Source organism: Myodes glareolus, chromosome 3 (genome assembly GCF_982192425.1).
Source record: "Myodes glareolus chromosome 3, mMyoGla1.1, whole genome shotgun sequence".
NCBI classification, from domain to species: Eukaryota; Metazoa; Chordata; class Mammalia; order Rodentia; family Cricetidae; genus Myodes; species Myodes glareolus.
In genome coordinates, this window is record NC_142028.1 from 21,673,098 (window position 1) to 21,694,865 (window position 21,768).

A 21,768-nucleotide genomic window follows, 5' to 3' on the forward strand; every position below is an offset into this window, starting at 1 on the left:
AAGAATGAAGTGGTGACTGAAGGGTTAAAAACTGAATTCATTGGCCCCATCTCTCCAGCAAAGACATCCTAGGGAGAGAGATCATCATCTCTGTCACCTGAGGGACACATTTTTATTGTTTCTAGATATTCCACTTTAGAAATAAATTCTGACCAAATTAAATTTTTCTCTTTTTCTTTCCTAAGGTTTGAGATTATAATAGATCCCACCAACCAAAGGAGCAGGGACTGTATGACCATCTTCAACGGAAAGGCTTTCTCAAAGGACTGCAAAGAGCTGAGGAGGTGTGCCTGTGAGCGGATGGCAGGGAGGGTGGTACCTGAGCTGCTCCAGTAGGTGGCATCAAACATTTAGCAGAGGAAGTCAACAGGGCAGCTTCAACCACCAGCCAAAGGACTGAGTCAAGTGAGGCCAACGCAATGGATATTCGAAGCTTTGGGAAACAGAGAAGCAGCTGCGGGGACTGGTACTTGAGAGGTTCTCCTCATTCTGGCTCAGCATCATCCATACCTGAGCGCCGGTTCTTGCACACTTTTACCGGTCACAAAGATTTTTATGAAGCACCAACTAGCCTCAGTAGGCTAGAGCATTTTCCTCCTTGATTTTCAGAAGGCTTTTAGATGTCTCCCAGTGACTGTTTTCACCGTTTCCCATGTCTCCTTTACACTAGGAAAAGAGGCACATAAGAAAATAGAGGGGGTGATACGAAGCCACTCACTGTGTGTGGTGGTGTCTACACAAGTCTTGGTGCCTTCCAGCTCTCAGCACTTTGATAGTGGAGGCAAGACAAGAAAAGTTTAAGGCCACTCACAGCTATATAGAAAGGAGGCCATCCTTGGTTATATGAGGATCTCTTCTCAAACAGCAAAAAGGAACAAAAGAACAAGAGAGTTGAAAGGAAGAAAGAAAGAAAGAAGGAAAGAAAGAAAGAAGGAAAGAAAGAAAGAAGGAGAAAGGAGAAAAACAAAACAAATCAGAGAATAGAGAAAAAAAGTGGGGTCCTTTGGAGTCCTCTGTCCTAACAGGAAGTCCAAGAGAAACTGGCAGATGTCCCACTCCTGGACTGTTATACACAGCTAATTCTTTTTGTTTCCAGTTCACACTTTGCCTTTCCAAGGCTCTCAATCGCTTCAGCTGCTACACCGCTGATCATCTTTCCAGCCGAACTGACTCTCATTGTGTCAATCTCCAGTCCATCGTTATGTCCTTCCCCAATCATGTTTCCTAGGAAAGAGATGATCTCACCTCTCATAGAAGTTAAAATTACTGTCCCTGTACTCCAACAAGGAGACTGGAGAGAAATTTTAGTCTCTTTAAATATACTGGTAATAGTTTTATTTCTTCCTCCATCCCATTTGAAACATGCTTATACCTTCCAGGTACTGAAGATTTAATAATAATACATGTCAATAATGTGAAATGGGTATGGTTTTAGAATGGATTTGTGACCTGGGGGAAAAATCAGCAAGGGAATGCTTTTCACTACTGTGTTAACAGACTGGTTGACTACTTGTGCCTTGACCATTGGTGGAATCACTCTGAGGCTACTGTTTATGGAATATCTGAGGATAAGAAAGTATACAAAACAAATTGTCTTCAAAAGGATGGCTGTATGATATTTCTAAAGTGAAATGGTTGTGGCAAAATTACGACATCAATATTGGTCTGTTGAGTACCTGAGGTGTGGTAGACCACATGATATCTAAACAGGAGTTGGAGGAGAAAGAGAAGCTGTGAAGTTTACACAGCCAAACTCTTGACTAGACATTAGCTTCTCTGGGTGATGACATTCAAAGCCATAATGGGAGTTGTTGTGAATAACACTATGTCAACTGGATTCATTGCTTATAGAAAAGTCAGCATTCTAGGGTTGACAGCACAAGTATCAGATGTCACACTCTTAGTTTTCAGCAGTAAAAACTGGGAAACATCTATTTCATGGTGAAATTACTAAATTAGCCCTTTTGTAATGAGAACAATTCTATATTTATTTTCATAAGACTTAATTTGATAACAGTCATTTATCCAAATATGACTGATGGGCTGCTTAAATTTTCTTTTAGATTTCCTTCCAATCAGCTGGGGAGTTTCTTCAATGATGAATGAATTCTGTGCAGGGTTATTGTGTCAAGTGAACATAATGTATTCATGGTTAGTTTTAAAACTTGAGGGGTTTAGGTCTTTCTTGGTTTGATTTATTTATTGAGCAAATCACATCACTTCATCTGTCTGACTAAAAAGTTGAAATATTTTTAATTTCCCAATGATGTTACTTAAAATGAAGTAAATGTGAAGTGAGTCTCATAATGTAGGTTGTAGTAGAAAATTTAAGGTAAATTAAGAAAATATTTAAAATGGTTTAGTGGTTCTTGTTTAATTATAGGGTAACACAAATGCAAATTCTTTATTCATTAAAGGTAAAAAAATTCTCAAATATTTTCCATAATTAACAAAATGATGACAGTTTTCCTGCTCAGTTAAAGTGACTAATACAAAAACCTAAAAAAATAAACAAAGGTCAAATACATTATTAAGCAATTGTTGTATAAACCTGCAGAAGGAAACAGGAGACAGTAAGAGAAACTCACAAACTTTGTGTACTTAATTGTAAACAAGGACCATGACTTTCATTTAAGTTTGACTCTAGCATTCTGGACTCCTGGAGGGAAGAAGACATCTGTCTCTGTAACTATGATTGACTGATAAAGTCTAGCTATCTAGAGGGTGAATAACATTCTTATTTCAAATCTGAGATTTCAAGCAAAATGTTATTTCAGGAAGAAAAAGAAAGAAATTGTATTTTAAAAATATCTTCTCTCGATCTTATTCTTCATTATTACCCTTAGTCCCCCTTTCTGTATTCAAGCCTGATAATATTGATAACATCATAAGCAAACATCCCAAAAGACCAAAAGATGAGAAAAAGGGAGTATGGTACAACATTGCCTCTACAAATATTTAAGAAACAAGAATCAATCATAAAAAGAATTTTAAGATAAGGCTTGCTGATAATGAAAATAGGAAACCAAATGAACTGGCTTTCTTAGGATGAGAAGACATTTTTGTGGTCTTTTACTGTGTAGGTAATTATGAAGAAAGCGCAGGAAGACTCAAACAGGGACCATGGCCTTTCCCATAGAACACGCTCCCTTGGGTACACAATGAGCTATTTCTTTCCTGAGGATATTGAACACTCTCAGGACTTATCAGCAGGAAACAGGTCAGGAACCTGGTGACAGCAGGAAGTTTGAGAAGGGTAATGGGGGAATACAAACAGATTACATACTAGGTACAAGAGTTGAGTGGTTTCCCTGGGGCCAGCCTTAATGTTTGGGAGTCAAGTGCAGTTTTTGAAAGTCACACAAAAAGTACTGTGTGACTTAAGATACTCAAAACTCATTGTATGAATAGATCTTTAGATTCTAACAACAAATTTATTAGTCTATTAATATTATTTCAGTATTTTATTTGTGCATTCAGTGTGCAATACTATGTAGCAGAACCTGTCTCCAATTGCAGAGGAATTATCATTTTTCTCTGTTTTAATAAGTTCACTCAGTGAAATGGATTAAAAGTACATAATTTATCATTGGTAGGATTGGCACAAGAATCTGGTCCTCTTATGGCTAATTACCATCAACAAGGACAGGCATCCTGGATCACTAGCAATCTACACTGAAAACTCTCCCAACCTCTGCATCTGTGTAGGTGCAGTATGACTGCCTGGGACATCGTAGACTCCTGTATCAGCTGCACTGTAGATAAATTTCTGGCTTGTAAATACAGCATTGTATGTATACAGGCTGGATAACATCAGCCAGAGGATGTTTGCATTTGGTTTCCTTGTACTTTTCTGAGAAGAATTGTCAGTGCTTCCCATCCTTTCTCTAAACATAGCCCAATGACAAGCCTTTGAAGAACCTCAGAGACAAACAGTCTTTACTGTTAAAAATCACCATTGTTTCTGTTTTCCAGGTTAGTATATTTAGCTACCAGCTGCCAGCTGTGAAAACCACACAGTCTACAACTTCCACAGTCTCTGAACTATTTATTCTCCCAGGATCAGCAAAAAGCTAGAGAAATTTCTTTTTCGTGTGTGAGTGTGTGTGTGTGTGTGCTTCTACCTTTTAAAAGTCATGACAAGGTAAATAAACAAAAATAAGACCAAGGCACAATCTTCTCATTGCTGCAGCACCATAGCCACTGAGAAATGAACTTCAGGTTGAAGGATGCTTAGTTTCATTTAAATATTTCTGCTGCCTCAGTAAATCAGGTTTTTAAATTATTTATCTGTTATGCCATTTTAATAATAAAAAGGGATAAAAATCTTGTACCTCTCAGCATCTTCTTGTCAGAATGAAAGAAGATTAAATACAACCTTATTGAATTTAGCAACTATTTACTGAGAGCATGCTATGTAGTAAGATTTAAGGATGGCACATGGTAGACAGAGAACATGATAATAAGAATTAGCAAATTTTTCCTTCCTTTAAGTGGCAAGCATTTTCATGTCAACTTTCCTACCTAAAATATGATTTTCTATAGCCTGCATGTAACATCAGGGTTGCATTCTTAAGCAGAATTTTGAAGTGCATCATACTATAAATTTATAGTGGGGAGGGTGAGGCACGGAGACAGGCAGCCGCAAGTGCCAGGTTGTTAATCTTGGCAACGCAGACTGTGAGCTGTTTGACTGGAGTGGTGGCATCGAAGGTGCCACCTACACTGCAGGGCGTGCTGGTGCTGATGTGCTGACCTCACATCACCTATCCCTTCACCTACGTGGACGGTTTTGTTCCCAGTAGAATTCTGCAGCCTGAAAAGCACAGTCAACTCTAGAAGAAGTCTTCATTCTTTCTGAGACAGACCAGAAAGAGTCAGTGACTCGACAGCTTTCCGGAAGGAGTTAAACCTGCTAAATGATATTTTTTAAGTATTATTTAGTGCTATTAGAATCATAATATGTTGGGGTTTTAGTAAGTCTTTATTGTAAATAGGCTTTTAATTCTTGCGAATGATTCAAGCTGTCAGCCAAGCAGCTTCTTTACTAACAACGGGTCAGACTGCCTTGATGGCAGTCAAGCGGTTTGGGTGCTTTACTCTGCGGACACTCTACCTGCTATAGAGGACCGCTGTCTCACGGTTGAAGACAGGGTCCAGTTGCTATGCTCACTTAGCTGGACCATCCTGTGAAAAGCAGCATTCTTTGGCAAACTGCAGATGGCCAGGCCTATCCTGCAGCTATCCCCGCTCTGGCCAGAGAGGGAGCACTTCCAACCCGTGACCCCCAGGGAAGACCTGTGAGTGTGTCAAGAAGATTCTGTGCTGTGATTTGTGCAAATACAGTCATTGAAGGGCTGCGTGACTGATGCAGACACCCCCACCACACCCTCGTCTTCTCTATTAAGTGTGCTGTTTAGCTCAGTTTAAAATCAGCTGGGAGCCTCCTCCTTTGACACTCCTGCTGTTGCAGCATTAGAACCAATACAAGACTTCCTGAATGGTCCTTTCTTGTCTCCTTTGCGCTTTATCATTAGAAGAGCGAACTATGCTGTTAACACAAAGAGAAACTGCAGAAGCTTAGGATGGCAGCAAAGGCAGAAGCAGCACCAGAAGCAGCTGCGACTCTTCAGTCACCATCACCAGGGCACAAGCGATGGGCAAGAGACCAGCAGAATTCCAGAGAGGGGTCATGGCAGAAAGGATGGACAGCGGAAGCAGAGAGACACCGAGAAATGGTGGAGTCAGAGACAACAAAAGAAAAGGCCGAAAAGCAAGGCTGAGTAAAGACAGAATGCTGTGGCCAACCGGAGAAGAGAAACAGTGGGCTAGGGGAAGAGTCATCTAAAAACTTTAACGTTAGTGGTAGCTGCCTGCTGCTACTGACTGCTGTCTGGTGCTGCCTCTGAAGGTCAAGGATTTCAAAAGCTGCCAAGAGCTGGGGCCAGAGGTAATTAAAGCCCAGAGCAATAAGTCTCTATTCTGCACACCCAGATCCTAGAACAGTACACCCTCAACTCCAAGGGTTAGGAACTGTAAGCTTCTATATCTGTGTGGTTAACCCCTAGGCCTTGGGAGGAGTACCAGCTCTGGAGGTACGCCATCCTGCTCATTTCTCTCTAAAGCTAAAGGACCCAGGCACATGATTGGTGGTAACACTACAGTTTGGAAATCTCTCTGAGTTTTCTCAGAGCATGATCATATGGTATACAATTCCTGGAAGTTGATCTGAAGAAAACTCTATCAGTTGTTAAGTATAGGGGTAAATTTATTTATTAAAAAGCAAATCAGGTATTACTGTGCAAACTCCTACAATGATGGCTAGATTTCTTTGTGGTATGGATAATCATTGTGGATATCCAAATAAACAGGAAATAATTTTCTCTTCTTTGTTCTCAACGGGTCAGGTCTTCTGTAGTTCTAAATCAATTTTCTCCTCAGTGCACTGAGTAAGTTCAACTGAAATCTGCAAAGCATTCAAGAATATTGCCACATGTAAATATAAAAGCAGTTTGCCTGCATGGCTTACACACCAGTCTCCTCCTGCATTTGCTCCTTGACTTCTTCCAAAGCTTCGTGCAGCAGAGGTGGCTTTGAGATGCCTTTCAGATGCAGGATCTGAATACATTCTTCTCACAGATAAAGTGTCTCCTGCTGCTGCAGTTAGCCAAGAAGAGGAAACGATCTTTGAGGTATCCACAGGTCTGGCTGACTGATGACTGATTCTCTGTTGGCAACCTGAAAAAGTAAGTTAGCTTCCCAGGTTACAGGTTACATTTGAAAATTACAGTGGTATTTGACAAGGAAACACTCTGGAGATGCCATTGGATTTATTTTAATTTGCTTTAATGAGGCATTCTTCTGTGATGGTTTTATCCTTCAAATAATAGCTTCTTACTTTTAATAAAAATACATGGATGATATAATTTGAACAAGCAACTTATAAAGAAACCCAAGCCATGTTTACATAAATGTAGTTTACAGCTACCATGTTTCTCTTGACTCAGTTTTGAAATACTAAGGCATCTGATTGTGTCCACCAATCTCCATTCCTATCTGGAAAGTCCAATATAAAAACTGCACAATAGCTATTACAACCTTTTGACCAGAAGGCTCCCTCAGTTTTGTGACATAAAGAATGTTTTTGATACTACATTTTATTGATCATTTAGACACTTAAATTATAATAAGAATTTTCAAGAGGATGATGGTAGGAGAGCTGATGAAGAAGATTTAGAAGCTGTGTTGGATAGTTTCATATCAAATTAACACAAAGGCTAAAGTTATCTGAGAAGAGAGAATCTCAGTTATGAAAATACTTCCATAAGATCAGGTTGTAGGCATTCCTGTAAGGCATTTCCTTAATTAGTGATTGATGGGGGAGGGCACAGCCCATTGTGGATGGTGTCATTTCTGGGATGGTGATCCTAGATTCTATAAGAAAACAGGCTGAGAAAACTATGAGGAGCAAGTCAGTAAGCAGCACCCCTCCGTGACCTCTGCACCAGTTCTTGCTTTCAGGTTCCTGCCCTGTGTGAGTTCTTGTCCTGATTTCCTTCCATGATGAACAGAGATATGGAAATGTACACCAAATAAATTCTTTCCTCCCCAACTTTGCTTTTTGGTCATGGTGTTTCATCACAGCAAAGCAAACAATAAAACCAAGTCATAAGCGTACTAGTTATAATTCTAATCAGTACCCTCTAAAAGTGTCATAATTCTATGTCTTCTAGAAGAAACACAAGATATAGAGTAAGCTTTTAAAATTTCTTCCCATTCCTAATTTTTCCTGTAGTGTCTCATTCATACACTTACCAGTCAGAGGGAGGAGAGGAACCATCTTGCCAGAACCAAGATCTGCTGAGTCCCTCTTGATACACTCCCACCCAGTATTCAACTCCTCTTCTGAGCTTCCACAGGCTGCAGACAATAAAATCCTATAAAACACAAGGCACAAACTCTAAGTGCAGAAAAGAAAGCAGCAGCCCCAACTCTTGGGCAATATAATGCCTGGTATTTAGTTAATCAGAAATGAGTGAGAATGTAAGTGTTGGAGAAGGAGAGGAGACATTAAAGTGAAGTTGGACATGCACACACACTCACATGATTCTTTGGCTGGGTAATCAGTACCGTGTGCTAAATACTACAAAAAATACATGCAACTGGTATTAAAATTTGAGCACATTCAGAGTCTGGCAGATATTAAAATCAATCTCATTGACATTTCATCATCAAAAAGAAAGACCTGCTTGTTCCTTCACTATGGCGACCATTTTTCCCCCACTAAATTTTAATATGAAATCTTGGAGATTCCAGCCACAACTCACTGTGAACACATTTTGTTACATGAAGCATGTTTTATTTTGTCATGACATTTTTAGAGAAAGTAATTTTTAAATAATTATCGTAAAGTCATTTAAAGCTTCTTGAGTTGTTGAGTGATTTTAACATTTCCCGTTGTTCTTATAAGGTTGAACTTCAGGTATTGTGATGGAGGAGGGTTATCTGTCTATTGTTACTTTCATTGGTTAATAAAGAGACTGCCTTGGCCTTTTTGATAGGCCAGCCCTTAGGTGAGTGGAGTAGACAGAACAAAATTGTGGGAGAAAGAAAGCAGAGACAGGCAGACGCCATGACTCTCCTCTCCGAGACAGCCGCAGGTTAGAATCCTCCTGGTAAGCCACCACCTTGTGGTGCTACACAGATAACTAAATATGGGTTAAAGTAAGATATGAGAATTAGCCAATAAGATGCTACAGATAATGGGCCAGGCAGTGTTTAAATGAATACAGTTTCCATGTAATTATTTTGGATAAAGCTAGCCGGGAGCCAGGCGGGGGGAAGCGACCTGCTTATCAAATGCTCATTCTTATTAAGCCAGTTCATTTCATGGCATGAGTTCAGGTTTTACTCTTTGTAACTTTTGCTTGCTTTTGAGTCAGGGTTTATTCTGATACACAGGCCTCAAATTCGAGTTCCTTCTGTCTCATCCTTTTATGTCCTGGGTTTACAAGCATGTGTCATCATTCATTTAAGCATAATGCAGTTAAGAACATCTGCAGTTGGCATGTATATGTATGTACACGGGGAGCATGTCACATCTCATTGTCATCTTCCTCCCGCTTTCTCGGTCGACTAAGGGCATAAACTACCTGTATTCCTCAATTTATGAAAAACCAACCTCATTTTCACTTCTCCAACTGAAGGGAAAGGAAATTATGTGAATCTCTATTTTGCCTCGTTATTACTTATGTTAAAAATATACTATTTTATATAAAAATGTACTATTTCCACTGCTATAGAAAATTAAGGAATTTTATTTTATGAGACTCTGTACTTCATTTCAATGAGTAACATGGTATTTTCAGAACGATGTGAAATTATAGAAGAGTTTTTACCATTTCTTCTTTGCTGTCTATTTGAAGGAGTCTTGCGCCCTCCTTTGAACAATTTTCCTTGCTGCCATTCCATATTTTCCAAATTTGAGAAACATAGTAACAACTTTGTCCATTCTGAATCCAGTTGTGTGGACAAGGGCTGCAGTTACTACCTTCAAAACATAAACATTTCCTTAATAGTCATCAATCACAAAATTGGCATCCCAACTCCCTTAAAATAAACAGATGGCACCCATGAGGCAGCACCTACTCATCCAGCTTCTCTGAGGCTGAGCACAATATGATTTATGTAATTTCCACTTGAAATAGTTCTCTGAAAATTGGTTTCAGCTAAAAATCAACGTGGAGATGGCTTCACTTAAATCTTTCCTCCTATATCAAAAACTGATCGATTTTTCCCCCACTGAGCCATTGACTAGGATGAGAAGGAAGCCTTCAATTGATGCTTTAATTATGAGATTTAATCAAGAAAATGTTTCATATATGGAAAGAGATCAATTAATGTATGAAAAGAGTGGCTTGGAAACAGGTGCATACTGAACATATGACGAAACAATGTCTTACTTCATTATAATTGAGAATTGCTCTTTAATATTTAATGTGCTTTTTATGGAACATGTCTTAAGAAATAATCTACTCCCAAAGGACGGTTAGTGACCTGCACACAGAGGAATTAGCACAGATTTGATGGGCGGTTCTAGCATAGTCTTATGAAGGGAGACAGAGAAACACAGAGATCCCTGGTTACTAGAGAGAAGCACTCCATGTGGGGGGAGAAATACTTCATAAATAGTTTCCAAGACCGAACTGATACTTTGAAGATTTTTATATGACTACCTTTTGAGAAAAACAATAAAATGATTGATTCTTTCTTTGTAACTGTAAAAATGCAGATTGCCAATGAAAGAGGTAGCAGAGAAAAATATCTTACTTGCTAATCTAAAACAAGTTGCTTAGTGACTATATGTGAGTCCTTGGAAATAATTTGAGTTTTTTTTTTACCTATAATACACAAAATGTTTAATTATGTAAGGAAATGGGAAACAAGCTGTTTTTCACTTCTAGTCATTGTAATTATTCACTTGAAAAATAGAAGGTAACCACATTGCAATCTTTATATTGCTTTAAAGATTTTGTGGGGCTATAGAAGCAATAAGGGAAAGAAATACAGTTAGTTGGAAAAAGACATCAGGAGAGAGACAGGAGGGATACATCAGAAGAGAAGTAAGGAAAGAAATAATGAGAAGAGAGACCTGAAGAGGTGTGTGTGTGTGTGTGTGTGTGTGTGTGTGTGTGTGTGTGTGTGTGTTTCTTTTTCGCCAGCCACAGAGAATTAAGTTTTATTTCCTCAGATTAAAAGAGTCGGTTGAGTAACTAGTTGGCCAACTGCACATCTTTCCTTGAGCTCCTGAACTGCTGAAAGCTGCTCTTTAAAGAAGCAAATTCTTATGCTTAGCTATTTGTAATTGAGCCTAAAGCAGGAGACAAATTAGATGAATTGAGAAGTTTGGAACTACAATTGAAAATAGGCCTAGGTTTTTTGAAAATAGTGACTAGGTTAATTGAAAATAGTGAATGAGCGACATATATTGTTGATTCTTAAAGCCCTGCTTAGGAATCACACGCATTCCACTTGATCTTGCTGTAAACTTTATTTAACAGAATGTTAAAGGATTTCAGTCTTTTCAACATTTCATCGGAAGATGTAGAAGAAACTGAACTACCTGCAGAGCAGCAGAAATTACATCATACTTGCAGCTGTGAGGGGACGGAGAGCTCAGGGCTATGACTCTAAGCAACATAAAGAGTTTAGATAATCTTTTAGGACAGGAATTCTGGACAAACTGGATTTTTTTTTTTTTTTACTTAACACAGAAAAGAATTTCAACACAGTTTGAAACGGAGTTAGAGATTATGAAAGGTATTTTAATATAGACTTTAATAACCATGAAAGTTAGGTGAAAGAGAGGCACTGGGACAAAAGTAAGAGCCACCTGAAAGCATGGTGTGGGCTTCCCTAAGGCTGAACTGTTAAAACTAGGACATACCCAAGAACGGGCAATGGGTTCCTCAAAGAGAGCCAGAGGTAATTGTCCTCACGTAGGGTCTGCATGCAGTTTTGCTGTCTCTAGAATTACAGCCCAAAATATCTCTAAGAAATCTTTGCATTTTGATAAGGGAGACTATCAGGTGGCTCTGGAGATGCCTTGGGTAGAATTACAATCTGATAAGGTAAAACCAGGAGCCACCAGGGCTGCACAGGAGTTCAGTGAATGCTCCTGCCCTGTTAGAAGATTTCTGTCTGGTTCCTAGAAAACAGCTCAAGGTGTACAGCTCAGGGAGAAAAGTGGTAGTTAATGGGCCTGGAATTTGATTCCCCCTATGGTTGAGAAGTTATAACCAGATTCCTGGGTAAGGATCTCCTGTCTCTTTTCATGACCTGATTATTTTTCATCTTTCAGACATGTCTCAGTACTCACTCCAGACCTTAACAATTCATAGAGAACAGGCTACACAAAATCGTTTCTTTTTAGTCCATGCTGCACACATTGGATCTCCATTGAGATCCCTGTTCTCAATTGGGTATGATATCTAACGACTGTCATCCCAGCACTTAGGAGGCTGAGGCAACAGAGACACCACAAGTTGGGAGCCAGTCATCATGAGGTCTGGCCAGCCTAGGCTATAAGACAAACAATACAAAACCACACTGATCCACTATGAAGTACCTGAAGGGGGAGACCTTTGCTGCAAGGCTTGGCAGTTTTTCATCTGCAGGGTGTAATTTCTTTGCCATTCTGTGAGGTTCTGCAATGCTCTGTCCTGCTGGATGAGTCTTTCCTGCTGACTCATTGCAAGAGAGGACACCTGGAAGACTGTGACAACGGCACACAATCCTCATTAAACACTGACATTTTACAGGGAAGTAATCCCCAAACAAGAATCAAAGAAAACTAACAGTGAGAATGAGAACAGAATTTTCCTGGCTGTTGGTTTTTGTTTAAAATTACCCAAGAATCAAGTATTACAAAGGACACACACACAAAAACAAAACAACAACAAAACCTCTTGGCCATTAATTTTTCTTTTGCTTACCCAGTTTCACTCCTTAAGAGCAGATAAAATTATTAATTTCTTTAACACATTTTCTCAGAAATACTTTAATTAAAATAAGATCAATATAAAATTCCTCTTCAACATTTATTCAAAGGGTGATATATCCTGTTTACATGCTGGTGAACATTTGGTTTTATTACTTGAGTATATTTAAGTATTCATTTTCTTAAGTACACAAAAAGCTCTCACACATTGACTCATTATAACAGTGTAGGAATGCACTGTGTTGATGTGTCATGAGTTCCTTCAGCAGTTTTGGGATACTATTTTAAAAATTAATTAAGTGATTGATTTTGCTTGTTTGTTTTGCAGAGCTAAGAATTGAACCTAGGATCTCAAGCATGTTGGACAAGACCACTATGATTTTATTATCAAATAGCTAATCCTCTTGAATGACAAGGGGTGGGGGGGTGCTGTTTAAAGAATCTTAGTCTTGGGGCTGGGGAGATATCTCAGCTAATATAAATTGTTGTTGAACTAGCCTAAGGACCTGCATTCCCAGAACCTGTGTAAAAAGCTGGGTATGATGGTGCACACTTGCAATCCCAACACTAGGTAGATGGAGATAATTGAATCTCTGGAACTCCCTGGCTGGCTAGCATACTCTACTTGGCAAGTTGCAGGCCAAAAAGAGACTGTGTGGTAATTTAAAAAGGTGGAGGGCTCCTGACGAATGATACCTAATGTTTTTCTCTGTCCTCCACACATATGCAGCTATATCAACATAAACTGGTATGAGCGTACACACACACACACACACACACACACACACACACACACGTAAGCACACATACAAATCAAAACACATAAAAGAATCTTAGCATTGCCTCATTTTACACATTTTAAAGCTATTTTTAAGGTGAGAGGCTAGCTGCAGGGTGGTGGTGGCACACACCTTTAATCCCAGCCCTCGGAGGGAGGGGGCAGAAGCAGGCGGATTTCCATGAGTTTGAGAACAGCCTGGTCTACAAGCATTAGTTCCAGGACAGGCTTCAAAGCTACAGAGAAACCCTGTCTCAAAAAACAAAAACAAATAAAACAAATAAAACCAAAACAAAAAGATGAGTGGCTGAATCAAAAGTTGGTGGACATTTAATTTTCATTCAGTATTTCTGTTACCCTCCATACGTGCTGTTTTACAGTGTTTCAAGGTTATCTGCATTTCCGTCTCTCCTTCTGTTTGAGATTGAAACTCTCTTCGCAGACGTAAGCAATTGGACGTATTTTCTTGTCTGTGGAATGTGTGATTATAGCCGTTGTAAACACCACACCTCCCATCCGGCTTTCTAGTTCTTTCCTTTGCTTTTTCATGCTGTGAGAATTAACAAGCAAACCTGCTATCAGGCTGAGTAGAGAGTCTCAAGTTCACACGGTAATGACCTTCAGACAGGCTATGATGCAGTCTAGGAAATGGTGCAGCCTGTAACTGTGGGACTGAGAATTTGGGAACCAGGTTGTGACAAACTTGTCTGCATTGTTTATTGATGACGGCATGCCAGATAATTTGACCTTGGTTTTAATGAGACCCTGAGAGATGCCTTCTGCTGAGGCAGGTTGTCTAGTCTCAGCAAAATTCTGTCCTTATGATCAGCAAAACATAAAAATCTCCAAGCAAGACTCTGGGGTCCCTTGACACCACAGTATTCTGGGCAAACACCAGTGATTTTGGAGCCAACAAAAAACCAAGAAATAGTGGAAAGAGAGCCAGGGAAAGTTACCGTCTCTCTGTGCCCAAATACCCACCTCTCCTATTTCTCTTGAGACAGCCTCTCATGTATCCCATGCTGGCCTCAAACTCACCATGTTGCCACACATGACCTTACACTCCTATTCCTCCTGCCTCCTCCCTGCATTTGTGGGAAATGCAGGCCTGATTCACTATTACCCTTAACTCCTATATCCTTCTAATAAGAGATTTTATTGTCAATATCCTTACTTCTGTACCATTAAGTTATATTCTTATCATGTAATAAACTAAATTTCTTTTTAAATTCTCAGTAAGCAAAAATGTTAGATCCTGTTGTTTTGGTCCTGTTAGTCTCTGTTAGCAATCAGTCCAGTGCCTAGAGATTTTGTTGGCATATCACATGTTTCAAAGATTGATTTTGGTAAGCTATAAGCTACCATGTACATTTTGTAGTTTCACATTTGGCTTGATTTATGGTGACTTATTTACAAAGCTGAAATTTTTTTATTCTTTTTCCAATACACTGTCACTTTTTATTTTAGGTTGCATATTTTAGATAAAAAGATTAGAAAAGATATATTGTGGTGTATAATTTAAGTTGGAAGAAACAATGGCATTGTTAGAAAATATGTTAGACTAGATCTAGCAAGTATCATTAATTTAAAAAGTGAAAATAATTATCATTATGCTAAGATCCCTGGTAACTTTAGTTTTACATGTGAAACTATAATATCATGTCTATATTGATATATTTACACTTTGACATATTTGGGATTGATGTCATTGTAGCTATGAGGTGTAATGTCAACATTTCCCAGATGTCTATGCACTTTTCCTGTCATTTGAGAGTAACTATCACCCATAACCACCCATACTTTCTTAGCTGCCACTTTTAACTCACAGCAAGTGTCTAAGGAACTGACAAAGGGGAGGTCGTGGGGGAACAGAATGAATCAAATCATAGCAGCTAGAAAGCAAGGAGATAGTGTTGACCCTGGAGGGCTCTTTCTTCCCCATCCAGGCTTTCAGACTAGCTAATATTGCTTCCCACATAGAGAGTTCCCAATTACTTAATCCTGTTTGGAAACACTTTACTGTTTTCAATCTAACCAAGTGGACAAGATTAAAAATTACAACACATAGCCTAGTCTTTTTGTGTTTCTGTCTCTCACTCAGTTTTCTGTGTTTTGCTATCATGTCTTTCACACTTTAAAAAAGTACAGAAAACATTTTGTGTATTTCTTCTGCTTTATCTTCTAGTTAACCAAATTTTTATCGGTGGTGGTTTTTTCAGTGTTAGGCACAAAACCCAGGACCTTGGGCTCATTAGAAAAGATCCTCAACCCTTCACTCGTTTTGCAGTTAAGTTTATATATTAAACACTTGGGTGTGGGGAGGGCAGGTCATTGATGTTGCAGTGTGTTAAGACACACAAAAAGAATCACTATGATTAAATGAAAGACTCTGATGCATTTTCAGGAATATATTCATGTAATAAGTCATTTCTACAATCAAGATAATGAATATAACCTCCACAGAGACTTCCTGTCTTACTTTTTTTTAACTAGAATTTTATTTTGCAGCAGTTGAGGTTTCATATGTAGTTATAAGAAATAGAAGAAATCAGTATGGCAGTTTCTCAGAAAATTGGGACTCAATCTACCTCAAGATCCAGCAATACTACTCTTGGGCATATACCCAAAGGATGCATACTCATACCACAAGGACATTTGCTCAATGGTGTTCATAGCTGCATTATTCATAATAGCCAGAGCATGGAAACAACCTAGATGTTCTCCAGCTGAAGAATGAATAAAGAATATTCGTACATTTATACTATGGAGCACTGCTCAGCGATAAAATGACATCTTGAAATTTGCAGACAAATAGATGGAACTAGAAAAAAACATCCTGAGTGAGGTAACTTAGACCCCCACCCCACAAAATGATAGTGTGTACTCACTCATATGTGGATATTAGACATAAAGCAAAGTCCACAGCCCCAGAAACGCTAGATAATAAGGAGAACCCTAAGCGAGACATTTATTGATTCCCCTGGGCAGGGGAAATAGACAAGATCTCCTGAGAATATTGGGAGTGGTGGGAGGGTGGGAGAAGGGGAAGAGAAAAGGGAAGGTGGGAAGGGAACATTTGGAAATGGGATGGCTAAGATGGGGTGGGGAGGACAGAGAGAAAGAGCAAGGAAAGAGGTATCTTTATTGAGGGAACCATTATGGAACTAGAAAGAATCCCAGAAATCCACAAGGTTCATTCCAGCTAAAACTCTAAGCAGTAACTTAGAGTGTACCTGAACTGGACTTTCACTGTAATTAGATTGATGACTACCTTGTCACCATAGAATGTTCATCCAGCAACCAATGGAAGCAGATGCAGAGATACACAGCTAAGCACTGGACTTAGCTCCCAGAGTCCAGTAAAAGGGAGTAGAGATAATATGAGCAAAGGGATCAAGATATGATGGGGAATACCTGACCTGAGCTAGTGGGAGCTCACTGATTCTAAACCAACAGTGATGGAACCAGAATAGAACCAAATTAGGCCCTCTGAAAGCAGGTGACAGTTGTCTGTCTGGGTCAGTCTGTGGAGCCACTGGCAGTGGGACCAGAACTTATCTCTAGTGCTTGAACTGGATTTTTGAAGCTCATTATTTTTCGTGGTATACCTTGCTTAGGCTTGGTATAGACAGGGGGAAATGTCCTTGGTCCTGCCTCACACTGATATGTAAGATTTTGTTGACTCGGCATGGGAAGCCTTACCTTCTCTGAGGAGTGGATGGTGGCTGGGGTGGGGAGAAGGAGGGAGGAATGGGAGGAGTGGACGAAGTGGGAACTGGGATTGGTATGTAAAATGAGAAAAGATTGTTTTAAGATAAAAAAAATTGAATTAAAAAGACAATAATCCTATCAACTCTTAGCCCAATCTCCATCCCATGATACCACCTTGAAAAGTTCAATATCACAACTAGAATATCAACATCAATATCAATATTGATAACACCATAGCATGCCAGTTTCTCTATCACCATGTAGATCCAGTACACTGAGCTTTTATGAAGACAATCCAGTCTCCTCTTGTCCTTACTATTCCTTAACACTAACATGTTCTGGTTCAGTGGTTTTGTTATTACAATGATGTTATAGAAACAGAACCTTAAATTTTGTATGTTTTTCTTTCCCACTCAAGATGCTGTCCTGGATATTCATCTGGACAGGTGGACAAATTATGAGCAATAGATTTTATTGTTGAAAGGATTTATTTGATATTATTTACCACATTTTTTTAAACCACCCACTCACCAAAGGACATCTTGGTTGTCTTCTTGTTTAGTTCTTACAAATCAAGGTGCTATACTCAAATGTGTTTAGGCTTTAGTGAATGAACGTTCCTGAGGTGAGTGTTCGGAGGTGCAATTGTTGGGCTGTGAGAAGTCAAGTTTTAATGAAACCGTTTCCCCGTTCTTCCACAGGCTGTATCACTGTACAGTCCTACCAAAGATGACTGGTATTTCAGCTTCACAGACCCATCAAACTTGTGATGTCGCTGGCTTGTCATTTCTGCTTTCTGGTGTGTGCAGTGTATCACACTGTGGTTTTAGCTTCTTTTTCCTAATGGCTAACGATATTGAACTCTGTTTTTATGCTTCCTCGACACTTGCTTAAATTCTTCAGTGAAATGCATTGTCATGCCATTCATTTTATCACTGAGTGACTTTGTTTCTTGTTGAGTTCTGAGAGCTTTACTGACTCAAGCAAAGCTTGGGTATGTGACTTGCAAGTACTGCCTTTTTCTGCCTTGTGTGCTCAGTTATTTTTATGTTGAAGTAAGTGCATCTCATCAACTTTTCCTTTTATTAATAACTTGTTAGATGTTAGATCTAAGACTCTTTACACACTTGAAGAATGAATTTCTTCTTTTTTAAAACTACTTGATTTGGGCACCACCTAGAGTTAGGAGTAGAAAATTAATGTTCCTTATTTTATTAATAACCTGGAAATATATAGGGATTGAAATATAATCATCTTCTTTAGAGAAAGTTACAGTTTTAATATTTTAATGAATTTTACTGGGTGAGCCATATTTCAAGTCACTTCTGCTTTGCTTATTATGCTCAGGATGGCATGGGTTGCATCAGATAGTAATAAGACAGAAGAAAGGGAAATGAGACTCGTCCTTGGAGTTTCATACTACATAGGAAGCAAATGCTTGACCTTTAATGGTGTTTGAATTGTAGTTAATTTACTACAAGTTAGCAATAATGACTGAACAATGTTATTTCTTGGGGAAATGAATCAAAATAATTCTAAATTTCTCAAACAAAGTTATTGGGTATACATGATGCCACACACTGTACCTCAATGATGAGTTTGAAATATGAAAGCAGACAGAAAAGGCACAAGAAAAACTGATCTCTCTGGAAGTCTATACACCTTGCAAATGACACTCAAATGGTGCTGGTTACCTTTTAGGTTATATTTGCTGAAACCCTGGTGAGCACACGTGCAGAGTGAATGTACATATATGAACCTAATATGCATATTATTTTTAGAAAACTATATATCTCTGTAAATGGTTTGCTAACCTGTTTTCATGGGAAACATCACATAACTACATCTCTACATCTTTACTAATGGTTCTAGATAATGTTTTTAAATTAATTAATTGCATTCTTTTACCAGATTTTTCTGCTTCACTGTGTGAACTTCCTCTAAATAAAAGTCAAAGTGCCTTTTTAGCTTTTATATACATGCAAATAGTTCTTAATTAATTTCTTTATCCTTTTACACATCTGGACATCTGGACTTTTTACATAATAATACAGCTATACACAATTAAAAACCCATCCTTGAAAACAAGTAACTTTTGACACTGGGACTTGTTTCCTCTGCATATACTGGATTTTTGGGATCCAGTCTGTTTGGATGCTCACCTTCCTGGACCTGGAGGGAGGGGAGAGGAGCTTGAACTACCCAGAGGGTGGGAGACCCTGACTGTTATTGGGGATGGAGAGGGAGGAGGGGAGAGAGTGGGGGAAGTGGGAGGGTGTTGGGAGGAGGGGCGGAAATGGAGATTTTTGTATTTTAATAAACTTTGGAAAAAAATAAAAAGCAAGTCCTGAATGACCAAAAAAAAAAAGAAAACAGGTAACTTTGAAAACATGCTTTTATACTTACATTTGATGCCTAAGAAAATGGATGTTGCTAATAAGCCCACACAGAACACACAGGAAATCACTGTTATGGCACAGCATGCTCCTAAATGTGGAATCAGAACAACGGCAAAAGTTAGAGGAAAGTTGGAAGGGATGGGTAGAGAAAACGTCAGGATGAGTGGAAGCAGGATTGCTCCTTCCTAATGTAGAAATACAAAGAAACTCTATCAGAAAGAGGAGAATCTTTGCTTCAGTTCTCTCAAATGAACCTTATAGCCTCACATGCATCTGTCCTGGAAAATACCCAGTTCACTAGACTTAATACCATAACTCTGTGATCCTAATGTACAATATTATGACTTTAATAAGCAATTACATCTATCTATCTATTTATTTACTACCTATTTTTTCAATAATCTCAATAATGGCAACTAGGCAAACTTAAGTTCTTAACATCAAGACTCTCTTACCTGTTTTCAGAATTTCTTGAACATGACTCATTAAACTATTTTTAGTTTTAATGAGCAGTTTAGAAAATGAACAAAAATTTTCAGCTCAGTTTTCAACTCTTGAAGGAGGAAAGGTGAGTGACGTGGCTTCTTAAATTATTCATATTATCCAAAGAAAAATAAACGGATCCTTACATGTTGTGATAGGCCAGATAATACCTTGCCTGGGATGGCTCTGAGTCATCCCTGGAACCTTGAAATGGTGCTGTATGTGATAAAAGAGATTCCGAGGCTAGTACTGGGTTGGGGATCTGGTATGGGGAAGTCAGCCTCAATTCGTGAATTTGTTCCAAGTCAATACTAAAGACTTAAAAATATAACTACATAATAAAGCACTTTTAAAGTCCACCCAATTATTTGATGTATGATATTATATGTGACATCTAGTTGATGAATTAAAGAGATGATGGTAAAAATAAAAACTTATCTACTTGAAAATATTCTGCACTATAGAGTTTTAAATAAAAATATCGTAAGATGTAGAAATAGGCATTAAATAATAAAAACATAGTTGCATCAGCATGAAGAATTTCTTTTCTAGATTTTCAACTGTTCCCTACATTTCTTGGTATTTGTCAAATATTTGCTGAGCATTTCATGCAAAAACTAAAATAATTAAAATTGTTTGATTTCTTTTATCTACTTTCAAACTTGAGAGAGAGAATATATCATATATCCCGAGCCCAGTGCCCTTTTTCATTTTCACCTGTACTCATTCATCCATTCCAGTGAACACATCAGGTATACTAGAATGCTCTAAAGACCTTATCTCAGATCAGAAGAAAAACCTTGGGTTCATCACAGAACACACATAGAAAAACTTCTAGTTTTCTATTACACATTTTGAATTTGTTACCTGAACATTTGCTAGGAGATAGACATTTCTGAGAGGCCTCTGAGGGTGAACTCTCCCACTGAAGAGAGCTGTATATCTCCTCCTCGTGCATGCTGAAGGTGCTTGAAGAAGTAAAGCAGCCTACACAGAAGCCTGACAGAAAGAACTCCTCTCGTGATTAGGAGTAGGTTGGTACAGAAAACAGAACTGACTATGTTTTCCCAGCTGTAAAGTGCACTGGAGATTAAGGTGCAGGGTAGGAACATCATCCATCATCATTCAGAAAGTGGAACCTTTAAAGCTTAAACTTAAACATAACTCAATAAAGGAAGAAATGAGTATACTCCACTCAAAATGGCTACGGTCAAATTATACTGTTGCTCTGATTCCCTTACAGTAGCTGATCTGAAGATGAGATACACAGAGCAAACTTCTGTCTGGTGTAGAATACAAAGCACAAAGATGACTCAGGGAACAAAGATAAAGGCAGTCCAATCTAGGCAAACTAACTTGTATATAGCTTTTGGGTTTTTAAAGAAGGAAGTGTGGAAGGGATTACATCCCTAAATTCATTTCCAGTCAGTCTATTGGTGAGGATAACACTGACTGCTAAGATAAGTAAACTTCAAAATACCAGTCAACACTGTGATTATTTAGATCTTCCTCGTAGTTTGTTCCCAGGGATCGTGGTTGACAGAGCTCTCTCCCTGAAGAGGCCTAGGTTATTTCCATATTCTTGAATGTTGGAGCCGTGTGGAAGGGAAAGAGAAGGTGACAAACCCACACTTGTATCTTGAAAGGAATGACCTAGAAGTGATATGAATCACAGCACCCCTATCCATTGCATTTCCACATTGATCATGAAGATTGAGTTTGCTTGGGCAGCAGCATCTAGAGATAACTTTACTCTTGGAGGAAGAATCAGTTATTTACTGGACAGATAACCATTTTCATCACATCCTCTGACTACAGCATTGGTACTGAGAAATTTGATCTCTTAAACATCATTTATCTCTAGGCCTCTTGTCCTTACGTCCAAAGGTCACTTCTCA

At 38.7% G+C, this 21,768-nt stretch overlaps 2 protein-coding genes across 3 annotated transcripts in view; one reads left to right on the forward strand and one right to left on the reverse strand.

The window, feature by feature from the left end:
* The window catches only part of Clec1a (C-type lectin domain family 1 member A), a 46,870-nt gene extending 27,794 nt beyond the window's left edge, over positions 1 to 19,076 (forward strand). Inside the window, exons 6-7 of one of the 2 annotated variants that reach the window (XR_015737431.1) lie at positions 186 to 1,325; positions 17,690 to 19,076. Coding sequence is in view for 1 of the 2 variants with exons in the window: in XM_048432319.3 (XP_048288276.1) it covers positions 186 to 336 (151 nt within the window). In the remaining variant the exon portion in view is untranslated. Of the gene's footprint in view, positions 1 to 185; positions 7,613 to 17,689 lie in introns of those variants that run through there. The other variant, XM_048432319.3, reaches the window with a different exon arrangement.
* On the reverse strand, positions 6,574 to 21,071 carry Clec9a (C-type lectin domain containing 9A). Its single transcript, XM_087904095.1, has 6 exons — positions 20,738 to 21,071; positions 19,395 to 19,475; positions 12,128 to 12,274; positions 9,399 to 9,550; positions 7,816 to 7,937; positions 6,574 to 6,738 (listed from the first exon to the last, which is right to left on the reverse strand). The coding sequence occupies exons 1-6, from the start codon at positions 20,826 to 20,828 to the stop codon at positions 6,606 to 6,608; spliced, it is 726 nt and encodes a 241-aa protein (XP_087760221.1). The 5' UTR covers positions 20,829 to 21,071; the 3' UTR covers positions 6,574 to 6,605.
* Between the last annotated feature and the right edge of the window lie 697 nt (positions 21,072 to 21,768).

Excerpts from the sequence above, each read along its gene's own strand:
- Clec9a (XM_087904095.1), bottom strand. The coding sequence starts at position 20,828 with ATGCACGAGGAGGAGATATACAGCTCTCTTCAGTGGGAGAGTTCACCC. Across the intron at positions 19,476-20,737 it reads ATCTCCTAGCAAATGTTCAG|GAGCATGCTGTGCCATAACA; the intron begins GTAACAAATTCA and ends TTCCACATTTAG. Across the intron at positions 6,739-7,815 it reads TCCTCTCCTCCCTCTGACTG|GTTGCCAACAGAGAATCAGT; the intron begins GTAAGTGTATGA and ends TTACTTTTTCAG.